Source organism: Triplophysa rosa, linkage group LG20 (assembly GCF_024868665.1).
Source record: "Triplophysa rosa linkage group LG20, Trosa_1v2, whole genome shotgun sequence".
Lineage (NCBI taxonomy): Eukaryota > Metazoa > Chordata > Actinopteri > Cypriniformes > Nemacheilidae > Triplophysa > Triplophysa rosa.
In genome coordinates, this window is record NC_079909.1 from 8471257 (window position 1) to 8483521 (window position 12265).

General features: G+C 39.2%; 1 protein-coding gene across 3 annotated transcripts in view; it reads left to right on the top strand.

Annotated features, from left to right (window-relative positions):
- slc4a10a (solute carrier family 4 member 10a) overlaps nucleotides 1-12265 on the top strand; it is a 42983-nt gene that overhangs the window by 22362 nt on the left and 8356 nt on the right. For all 3 annotated transcript variants that reach the window (XM_057361357.1, XM_057361358.1, XM_057361360.1), the window contains 13 exons: nucleotides 34-115; nucleotides 1629-1772; nucleotides 1862-2000; nucleotides 2951-3111; nucleotides 3195-3383; nucleotides 4650-4735; nucleotides 4831-4988; nucleotides 7720-7807; nucleotides 7913-8059; nucleotides 8169-8269; nucleotides 11431-11605; nucleotides 11692-11825; nucleotides 11936-12181. In XM_057361357.1, the coding sequence (XP_057217340.1) occupies nucleotides 34-115; nucleotides 1629-1772; nucleotides 1862-2000; nucleotides 2951-3111; nucleotides 3195-3383; nucleotides 4650-4735; nucleotides 4831-4988; nucleotides 7720-7807; nucleotides 7913-8059; nucleotides 8169-8269; nucleotides 11431-11605; nucleotides 11692-11825; nucleotides 11936-12181 (1850 nt within the window). The remainder of the gene's footprint in view (nucleotides 1-33; nucleotides 116-1628; nucleotides 1773-1861; nucleotides 2001-2950; nucleotides 3112-3194; nucleotides 3384-4649; nucleotides 4736-4830; nucleotides 4989-7719; nucleotides 7808-7912; nucleotides 8060-8168; nucleotides 8270-11430; nucleotides 11606-11691; nucleotides 11826-11935; nucleotides 12182-12265) is intronic.

A 12265-nucleotide genomic window follows, 5' to 3' on the forward strand; every position in this document is an offset into this window, starting at 1 on the left:
AAGGGTTTTTTAACAGTATGTTTTATTTTGCAGAGGAACGATGAGGAAGCCGTGTTGGACAGGGGAGGGACTCGGTCCATGCTCAACACAAATTTTGAGAAAGAAGAACTAGAAGGTAAGAGAAGACCTGAAAATATACTGTTTTAATCATGGATACTGTCATGATATGGAGGTGACAGAACCCAAACGCAGGCAGTAGTTGAAATAAAACAGACTTTAATTAAATGATAAACCCACGATGGGGCAAACAATAAACTAAAACTAAACTCAAACAGAGAACTACCCTTGAGGGGGGTACAATAAACAAGGTCCAGGAATATATAAATAACAAGTCCAACCACACGACAGAGAAATAGTTAACAGGAACAAGGTAATCCAACACGAAGACACGATGAGGCTTGGATAATATCCAAACACACACACAATGAACCAACAAGGCCTGGGAATAAAAGACAGGACTTAAAAAGGGGAAAACTAACAAAGGATAATAGGACAGGGATGGTGAAGGACAGGTGACAAGACTTAACATAATGGGAACTGGCAGGAAGATGATTGGGACAGGTGAGGGAGATCAAACACTGATGGGAGACTAACGGAGAAACAAGGGGGCAGAGCTAAACGACAGACGGGAGGACACGCGGCGAAATGTCAAAACAAACCGCCACGCGTCTCCACACAAGACGAAACACCCACACAAGACATGGTACTGTCACGACCCTGTCCACAAGACACGAAAACTCCGAATAGGAAGGACAGGACCCTGACAGATACCAAACACAGAGCCTGATAAAGTGAGTCTGGGAAAACATTTCTTCAGGAGCAATGGCCTTACGGTCAGTGTAAATGCTCCAATATACTGTATACACCAGGGTGTGAGTCTGGGTCATGTTCTCACAGTTCCTAATTTCCTGTCTAACAATGTTAGAGCTTAAAGTTATCCAGAAAAAAAAACAAGGATATTAAAGAATATTGTTTGGTTACTTTGCCATAATTATATAGTTTTATGTTTACGTTGTACGATGGTACTCTCATTTTTAAGACAGAAAAGCAGAGAGGAAACTATTGCCCTGTTTGACATTAGCTGTTCTTAGTCCTGAGGAAATATTCCATTTACAGAAACATTTCTTTCCATCTCACACACACACACACACGCACTTGGAGCCAGAGAGTGTCTGTCCCCGAAGAACCTCTGTGTTTCTAAAACGAATCCTTTTTTTTAAAGTTATATTTTAGGGGCATTTTGCCTTTATTTGACAGGACAGTGGAGAACAGACAGGAAAGCTTTTGGTTAGAGACAGGGTTGTGGGACTGGCAAAGGGCGCTCGAGACGGGAACCAAACTCGGGTCGGGCTGCAAGTGCACTGGCACTATGTGTTGGCGCACAAACCTCAGGGCTTTTGGCGCCGACCATAAGCTCTTCTTAATTGCAAAGAAAATGTGTGTGTAACAGTGTTGTGTTGTGTTATCTGGAGAGGAGGACTTTTTTCAGATAAACGGATTACAGGGCTGCACACACATGCAAAATATCATAATAAAATGAAGACTTGCGATAGATATGTGTGAAGAATGCACCAAAATTCCCCCATCAGCAACGTCATGGTTTATGTGGTGGTAATTGTCTCTGATAGGCCACCGTACCCTCTACATTGGGGTGCATGTCCCTCTGGGTAGAAGATCACACAGACGGCACCGTCACCATGGACACCGCCACAGGAAGAGGTCACGGGAGAGAGACTCAGGAACCGAAGATGGCAGAGAATCTCCATCATACAGTAAGATCAGCCTCACGCTCACAAACTACACAAAAACTTTATGAACTTGTGGAAATGTGTAAAACAGACATGTTTATACCTCTATCCAGCGGATACTCCATCTCAGCGCGTACAGTTCCTGCTGGGGATGGAGGATGATGAGGAACACATCCCTCACGCTCTCTTCACAGAGCTGGATGAGATCTGCCTGAAAGAGGGAGAAGATGCAGAATGGAAAGAGATGGCCAGGTATAAACACACATCTATATGACACAGAGAGGGTGACCTGCCAGAGACAAACATTAGATACACTACAGCTAAATAGAAGTGTTTATAAATCAACATATTCAGAGCACACATTCCTGTATACATTAGTTTAGGTTGTGGTTCTGCAGCTAAATGAGAACATGAAAACAAAACAAAACAAAAAGTAATTTATAGTGCAAATCTTATTGTCTCTTTCTTTCTCCCCAGCACTCTTATTGTTACTCTACCCAGTTTTTTTAGGTTTAAAACTGAAATTTTAGTTTAATTTTATTTTTGTTTTAAATAAACCTTTTCACTAGAAATTAGTTTCAGTAAGAAATATTTTTTTATAATATAGCACCACAGTTTTTCCCCATATCCCAAAACCCACTATGATCCAAATTTTTATTTTCAAATTTAGATTTCCATTTTATTTGTCACAATGTCAGTAGTAGATTGTATTGATTACAAATAAAAATGATTAATAAAATTATAAGACCATCCAGCATTTATTAAAAAGAATTGATTCATAATTTATTAATGTTTATAATAATATACATAAATAATAATTAAATAATAATTAAATAGATATTAATAGTGTATTATTATATTGATATTTATGTATTTTTACATATATTTTTAATGTTATTTTTCAATGTTTGCAGCTTAAAAATTAATTGTAATTACAATAAACACGTTTATAGATTTTATTTTATTTTTATATATCATTTTGAGTTTTATTGTTTGCCGTTTTGAAATTTGGATCAAAGCATCTACCAAAAAAAAGACTATCAATTATATTTTTATATTATTAAGTATTTTTAAATTAATAATAGCAACAGCAACAATAATAATAATTATTATTATTAAATATTATTTTCATTGCTGAATTTTGTCATGCAACAGTTTTTCATAATAACGTTGTTCCTCTGTGCTGACCCTTGTCTCTGTAGATGGCTGAAGTTTGAGGAGGATGTGGAGGATGGAGGTGAGAGGTGGAGTAAGCCGTACGTTGCCACTCTCTCTCTGCACAGTTTGTTTGAACTGCGTAGCTGTATTCTCAATGGAACCGTCATGCTGGACATGAGGGCCAACTCACTGGAGGAGATTGCAGGTACTGTACACCTTAAGCATGAGTTAAACATGGTTCTTTTTTTTTTAAAAGGATTGAAAAAAATGTACTTTGTTTTTTTGAAGACATGGTTCTGGACCAGCAGGAGACATTGGGTGCTCTGGGAGAGGAGGTACGAAAGAAGATCCGTAACGCCCTCCTTAAACAGCACCACCATCAGAACCAGAAGAAACTGGCCAATCGGATCCCCATCGTACGTTCGTTCGCAGATATCGGCAAGAAGCAGTCAGAACCTCACTCCATGGATAAGAATGGTACTGCTCCATGACACTCCATCAGCGTTTATCTACATTTACAATGTATCTGTCTTATCATCCATTTTGTTGGTTTGTCTGTGTGTCTCAGTTGTCATCACGAACCACCTGTCCCCCGGTCCCCATTCTACAGACCTCTGGTCTAGGTTCAAACGCGGTGTGAAAGACAGACAGGTGCACTTATGTCCACCTTGGTCCGTTCATTGTCCCAAGTGTGTGTCATCTCCCCATCAATGTCCCTCTGCCCTCCCTACCCGAGACAACCCTCTCATCCGACCCAAAAAACCTCACATCCCCTTCAGCAAGCGACTCAGCCCACCTTATGGATACCACAGCATCCCCACCCTCGACCCAGAGGAAAAAACACCACCAGGCAATATTATCGTAGATTAGATATTAGTCAACTCTATTCTAATCCCTAGAGATGAAAAACCTACACTACCGTTCAAAAGTTTAGGGTCATTAAAAGTCATTAGAACTAAAGGCATTTGATTATATATGTGAAATTATTTTGTAGTCAAAAATATGATTGTGAAAACATAATCATTTATTTTATTACAAAACTAAATGAATTTTATTTATTTATTCAATACTGTTTAAAAATTCATCTTCTACGAATTCAAGGCAAATGGTAGCTACTTTGAAGACACTAAAATATAACATAGCCAGTCCCGGTACTAGACAATACCTCCCCTTGTCCACAGTCCCGGCTCTCAACATAGCTTTGATTTGTTTAGTTTTCTTTAGTCACAGCATAATTCTCATCATCACATTATTGTTTTGATGAGGTTTTTATTATTCTACAATTTAGAAAAAATATTTATAAGTGATCCTAAACTTTGGAACGGTAGTGTAGATCTGAACTAAGATTAACCCATTGAGGTGAATCATCCAGTAGTACAGAAACATGGAATCTAGGTATTATTTTCTAGGCTCTAACTAATAATATTCATTTAGCTTCTCATTTAACCACAGATGAAACCGTGGAGTACTAGTATTTGTTGTATAGTTTATTATGGAATAGTTTCTCTGATGCTTTCAGCTTCAGTTTAATGAACATTTTTAGAACCTGTTGCAAATTTTTATTACTTTTTAAAACCATTTTACAGCTATTATAATCCAGGTTGGTGCTTATTGTTCAAGATCTTCTTAACATCAATAATCTCATAAATACTTAATTACTACAATAAGCTACTGCTGACGAATTTTTACTAATAAGGAATTAATTACATTAAAAGTTCCGTATAATTTTTATACTGTTCGCAGGTCAGATGTTTTCCCCTCAGACTCAGCCCGCCACGACAGAAGGTGGGGGAGGCAGTCGTGAGAACAGTGCTGTCGACTTCAGCAAGGTAAGATCACTTTTTTAACAGATGTAAGTCTTACTACACTTAAATAGGGTTAGTAATACAAATAGAAATTAAAAAAGGTGTTATTTTATGTGTAGATAGACCTCCACTTCATGAAGAAGATCCCACAGGGTGCTGAGGCCTCTAATATCCTGGTAGGTGAGCTGGAGTTTCTGGAGAAACCTGTGGTAGCTTTCATCCGTCTGTCTCCAGCTGTACTGCTCAACGGCCTGGCTGAAGTCCCGATCACCACCAGGCAAGAGCTGAACGATCTGCTGGCAAAACTCAGTTCATATTGGGCCTCATTTATTAAACAAGCGTACGACCGAAAACTGGGTGTACGGTCGTTTCCATGCAAAACTTGGCATTTATCAGTATGGACGTGAGCGGTTGCTACGATCAAGTCTCACGACAGGTCTCAGTTCGTGTACGCAAGTTTTGAGATAGGATGAAGGTCTGTGTACGCTTTACCCTTTTGATAACTGAAAAGGAATAATGACAAATAGAAAGATTACGTTTTTTTCGTTTAGTATAACAAGTGTAAAAATAGATTCCTATGCAATTTCTTATTTTCATTACATTCCAGCCTAATAATGATAATTTAATTGTTTGATATTACAAGGTTAACGGGTGCTTTGGTGAAAAAAAAAACTTTCATGAGCTTTTAGGCTACTTCTAAGATCATTTACAACAATTAAATTTCACTTTTTAAAGTAAAACATTGAAAAACCTACAATAATCAATATAATTACAAGAAATGGGTAAGTTTACCTTTTTGCAAGGTGATAGCTTCTTTGTTCGACAAATATGCATTCTAATGAAAACAGAAACACGCATGCTTTAATGTTTTTTTTATTTGCGCGATGTTCACTTGGGGGTGGAAGTGAACTGGGTCACAGCTCAAGGTTGCCTGGCTTTGTGTGGCAGGCTCCAAGCCGATTTGTGGGGGCTGAAGACCGCTGGTCCTGCCTCTGACAGATCTGAAAGAGAAAAAAGAAATGAAACAAACATAAAACTTTGTGTGCTTGATTTAAGCAGCCTGAAATGCAAGATTAGCAGCATTAGATTTTAAACCTTTATCCTGTGTAGAAACCTACATCTGTCTCCTCCGCCACAGACCTTTTTTTTCAGCTAAATGAAGAAAACTTTATAAAAACATTTACATATAAACTATTTTTCTATAATTGCGCTGCAAAAATGATCAGTAATTTATATTTACATTGGTTTTTACATTAACACATTAATGTAAATTAAACAAAGTTTTTCAAGACTGAAGTCAGATGAATTTTGTTTAAATTTAATTCATTATACAACCAAAGTAATTTAAAGCAACAACAATACTTTCAGTGAAAAAATAATAGTGATAAATAAAATATAGCTGCAAGCATCGATACGGGGCCAAGCCCCCCTAAGGCCCCTCATACGCAGTGCGGAGCCACGCCGGCGCAGAGCCTTGTGAGCGAAAACTGCAAAAACGGAAAATCCGTGATGATGAAAAAGGGACAGCTCGAGAAGAATGGATGAAAACAAACTCAAATTGCACAATTTACACACAAGCACGGAACACAGCCGGATTCAAACCGCTGACCCCAAAAACTCCACGTTAGTGACTTTTTGAGTCTCACCACTGAGCCAATATCCCATAACCAGGCTGCAGAGCAAAGCTGATAGATGTGTAAGTAGCGATATGATATGTAACAACAACCAAAGTTGCAGCTATGACAGCGCACAGCCACAAGAACTCTAAATGGCGGACAGGCCGTTCATCCAATCATGACAGAATCATAATCAAATAATCCGGCATGACCCGAGGAACCTGTAGACACAGATTTTCTGACAAACATATCCAAAGTTACGAGCAAAAATAGCCATTTTTCAAAACTCGTGACCTGTAGGTGGCACTGTTCCCTAAATTGCCACGGGCCCCCAGTCCGAGGTGTCGATGAATCGTACAAAGTTTTGTGCCGATAGATCGAAGAATGTAAGAGCCTCAGATCCATTTTTGGGTCAACTTTGAAAAGTTTGCGATGTCATAACCCTTGAAAAACTGTGAAAATTGCAATTCTGTCGGGTCAGGTCTGTGCAGCTCAGTCCAAAGATTGTCTGAGCCGATTTTCATGACAATTGGTCACAATTTCTAGGACTAGTAACGAAAAAACGCAATACTGTACTTTTCAAGATGGCTGCTACTGTAATGGGCGGAGTCTTAATGTAACGCATGGAATGCAATGAGCGTGAGGAGTGGATGACAAGTGCTGAGATTAATTTCTGTAGATCAATGGGTTCAAAAGTAACAGCCGTTTGAAAAGTTAATTTTTGAACTGCTGGTGCCGCTGTAGAGTGAGTGCTAGGACCCCCATAATAGGTCACCGGACTATTGAGGACCACCACTACGAGTGTGCCAAATTTCATAATTTCCTATGTGCAGTTCATAGGGCTGCCATAGACTCCCATTGGGGAAGAAGAAGAATAAAACCAACAGAAGCAGTAGTGGCCTACCTAAATATTTGCGGTCATATTTACAAAACATAAATATCCAATAAAAAATACAAACCTCAGCTGGAGTTCGGATGACTATGCCAATGCCGTTAACCACAGCAGTGATGTCTTTCCAAACTGTTTTTTTACTTCCTTTGATTCCGCTTTTCAAGGTTAAACTTTAATTTCTAAATCGGAAAAGTTCCGTTCACGTTTCTCCATGTCGCAAAATCTAGGGGCGAGGCATCTACACCCTGAATTTACAGGGACATGATATGTCAATTACGATCGATTTCAGCCGCTGCATTTATCAAGGTACGACCATTCGTACGATGAGATTGGCGTTATTTGGCATTCGTAGATTACGAATATTTGATGAATCACACGTAAATCCTGTCGTAAGATGATTTCTGCGCACGGATCTGCGCTCGTTTTTATTTTAGATTGATAAATGAGGCCCATTGTCTCTTAGGAGTTTTATAATGTGTCTGTGTTACTATTGTTTGTAGGTTTCTCTTTATCTTGCTGGGGCCAATGGGGAAAGGACCTCAGTACCACGAAATCGGCCGTTCCATTGCCACACTCATGACAGATGAGGTCCGTGAACACATGCTCTGCATTGAGTAACATTGAGAAATGTTAATATGCATAAACTGTAGATGTGTTGAGTTTGTTGAGTTTACTTGAACATCTTCTATTCAGGTTTTCCATGATGTGGCTTATAAAGCAAAGGATCGAACTGACCTCGTGGCTGGAATCGATGAGTTTTTGGACCAGGTTACTGTGTTGCCCCCGGGCGAGTGGGATCCCACCATCAGAATAGAACCTCCCAAAAATGTGCCCTCTCAGGTAACACACCTTGACTTCACACAGATTTCATGCTAAAATAAAGAGTGCAAACTTCCCAAATTTCTTTTTCTGGGATGAATAGCAATTGGGCTATGTTTTCATTTTGCAGGAGAAGCGAAAGGTTCCTCCTTTGGCCAATGGAGGGATGGATCTGGGGGAAGCTGAGGAGCACGGAGGTCATGAAGGACCAGAGTTACAGCGCACAGGGAAGTAAGTGATATAAATGTGTGGGAATAATGTAGGTGTGTGTGTTAAAACTGGGTGATATACCTAAAATTTGTATATCTTGATATTTTTTTACATTTATATTAGGACTGTCAACGTTAACGCGTTAACGCATGCGATTCATTCATTTTCAGATTAACGCTTTAATATATTTAACGCAATTAACGCAGCATCCGTTTATTTGGTCATCCTTTTGTCAAGCGTTACATTATATAATCACGGTCTTATTCATGTAAAGGCCATTTATGCGCGATTTGAATCAGTTGCTTTGACGCGTTCAGTATAGATAGACATCTTCTAGCTTTGGGATGCGGCGCAACACGTCAGCGGTCCTGTCTGGTGTATACAGTCATGGGCTAAAGGCTGCATCAGTGAATCTCTGTTACTGCTTTTCCACCGGGGCTGGTGCTGGTACTGGAGCCGGATCTCGGCCGAGGATGGCACCGTCTCGCATTTCCACTGGCAGGGAGCAGAACCCTCTACATCAATCCCAGTTCATATTTTTTCCATGTAAATTTATATTTAAACGGAGTAATTAGAAATAAAACTATATGAAACCCAACATTGCTTCCTGTCATTTCCCTTTTTAAAATAGTCATAGCAACTTATGCCTACTATGATTATTCGAACTGTTTTTTTTTATATAAAATGTGATATGATATAAAACACAATCCCTTATTAGAACGTATAAGATGTTTGTTTAATCCGTAATTTACAAGCAAATCATTTAGTCAAAAGAACAACATATGTAATGCCATGGCCATTGACTTCCATTCATACTACTGTATGTGTGCAAATGTGGCACACCAAAAAAGCAATCTTATGTGATAAATTGCATTTCACTGTGTCCCAAAGTCAAGTTTGGTAACCTCTGACCTGCAAATTTGTATGACCTGAAGAGGCATGACCAAGAAAAGATTAATATGTCAGAGTGTGCAGGAAAATAACAGCATGAACAATCCCATTTTTATAATGCAGCTTTAAAATAACATAAACAAAAGTACAAAAGTGCATTGGAATCTACATGGTTTCATCTACATCCTTTTTAGGGACATTGATAATGATGTGTTAAGTACTTGTGAGACGTAAGAGGGAACTTAAATGCCACATTAACCTTCAATTTTGGACAATATTAAAAAATCACAATATTCTGTAATTTTGTTTCTTCAGCAGAATGTTTTCAATTATATCAAATATTCAGTATATCGCCCAGCTTTAGTGTGCATACATGTACTTTTATATGTGTATGTGTCAGGTGCATGTGTATGATCATTTCACTTGAAACTCAGCAGCGTACTGGAGAGCATACATAATACATACATGCAAAACTCATTTGCATACATTTGCATGCACAAGAATACAGTTAAGTTTGCATACATTCTCACTTTGCATGCACAACAAACAAATGTATTATACAGTATATAGGGATGCACCGATTTGTAAATTTTGGCCGATAACTGATAATTCTTTGAAGGTGCAGTGAACTAGGACCACAATTTTAACGCAAGCTTTTGTTATAGAAGAGAGAATCGTATTCAAGTGAACATCCTGTAAGTGTCAGACCTGAAAACGCCCTTGTTACTGAAATAACAACTGTTATTGACATGAGGCTCAGCAAACGGCAGGTTCTGGAATGCACTTATAGATAGGTTGAACACCGCCTCCACAGAAGAATATCAACGCCTACTTCTTGAGCCCCGCCCACTGGTTCGCGCATGACAGTACTGAACACAAGCTGCACGGAACCAGAGCGAGTGTAAGCATCATGCCGTTAAAGATCGCAAAATATTGTGCAGTGCCTGGTTGTGGAAGAACACAGTCGCTGCATAACCTTCCTTCGGATTCCGACAGTAGGAATGCCTGGTTGAAGTTCATTTTTAAAGACGTTCCAGCTCACGTGGGGAAAACATTGAGCGTTTGTTCGCTTCATTTCAACGTGGATTCCTTGAACAAGTCTTTGCGGAGAGACTAAAATTAAAAAGCAGCGATTTTGATATTATTTCTGGTGCTGGGTCATTTTGGCCGGGAGTCTACCGTTTGTTTATTTATCATGAAAACTATAACATTTGAGACCCGCGATCGCGGTGATCTTCTGTCCGGTTCGTGGGTCTTAAATGCTGACATGTACGGTCATATATCACTAAACACCATACAACTATAGGCTATACAAACTATACGCAAAGCCTTGCCATCACATCTTGGAAATAAGTCCGTAAATTTGAGTAAAATCACATTATGTAATGTTACGTGTCTAACCAAATTCACAGAAGGCTCCAACTAAGTCAACTACACAAGCTGCTATCCAATCATAGCAGTGGGCGTTTACTTCCAAGTCTTCTATGCGGCCCGCCCTTAAAAACCCAGCGTTTCTCCAGCCGGCCTCAAAACCAGGGTAGAAAATAGCCTATTACCTTATTGATTTTGATGTTTTCGAATGTAAAAACCACGCGAACGTCATAAGTAGACATCAGACAATAGCCAGTTCACTGCACCTTTAACATTGGCAGCCGATAGCAGATATATTGGCAGATATACAGAATCTAAATATTATTATACAATTTTCTGAGACTGAAACAAAAGGCAAAAAGTGGGCAAATTATTTTATTTGAAAAAATTGGTAACCATTAGTTTTCTTTTTTCCCTAAAAATCGTGTACCAAGCCTACTTTACACTAGTTAAAGATTCTTTCAACTTTTCTGGTATAACTTTTATTTAATGAACAAATGATAGATTTTCTTCCAGAGCAACCCAGAAATGTGTTCTCAATAGCTACAGGTCTCAAGACAGAAAGCATTCAGACAGCAATCTGCTTTAAACAGTGTATTTGTTCCTATAATTTACACTTTCATAAATGTTGTATCTACATACTGTACCTACATCAACAATGTTTTGCTAATAGCAGTAAGTGAATGATCACGACAGAAAGACAGTACTGTACTATATTTGAACTGTGAGCAGCGTGCAGCTGAAGAAGTTTAACCAGAGGAAATGATTTATGATTTATCGGCTATTATAAATTTGATTATCGTCCGATACCGATAGCATAAAAATGACCATTTATCGGCTGATACCGATATGGGCGATAACTTATGCTATTATATAGCATCACATTTTAGAGATACAGATGATTTGTTTCTGATCTTCAGGTTTTTCGGTGGCTTCTTCATGGACATTAAGCGTAAAGCTCCACACTACCTGTCAGATTACACAGACGCCATCAGTCTGCAGTGTTTGGCTTCTTTCCTCTTCCTATACTGCGCCTGTATGTCCCCTGTTATCACTTTTGGAGGCCTGCTGGGAGAAGCTACAGAAGGCCGTATAGTAAGAAGACATCAGTACAGAAGGTGAAAACATACGCGTTGACTACATTCTGAGTCTAATGTATTCCCTTCCTCTCTTTCTTTCAGAGTGCAATAGAGTCTTTGTTTGGAGCTTCAATGACAGGTATTGCGTACTCTCTGTTCGCTGGGCAGCCCCTCACCATTCTGGGCAGCACAGGGCCGGTTTTGGTGTTTGAGAAAATCCTCTTCAAATTCTGCAAGTGAGCACTTCTAAGTTGTGAATGAAAGGGGAATTTACTTGGATTATGTTGTGTGCTGCATCTGTGTTTTGATGTCAAGAGTGTCATGTTACCTTTCCATGTGTTTTCAGAGAGTACGGTTTGTCGTACCTCTCCTTACGTGTGTGTATCGGACTGTGGACGGCTTTTTTCTGCCTGCTGCTGGTCGCCACAGATGCCAGCTCACTGGTGTGTTACATCACACGATTCACAGAGGAAGCTTTTGCTTCCCTCATCTGCATCATCTTTATTTATGAGGCTCTGGAGAAACTCATCCATCTGGGAGAAACTTACCCTTTCAACATGCACAATGACCTCAACCGGCTCACTGACTACTCGTAAGTATTAGAGCACTCACACATACACTTGCAAATGTATAGTTATAGGTACACACACATCCATACGGTCACAGTCATACTAGT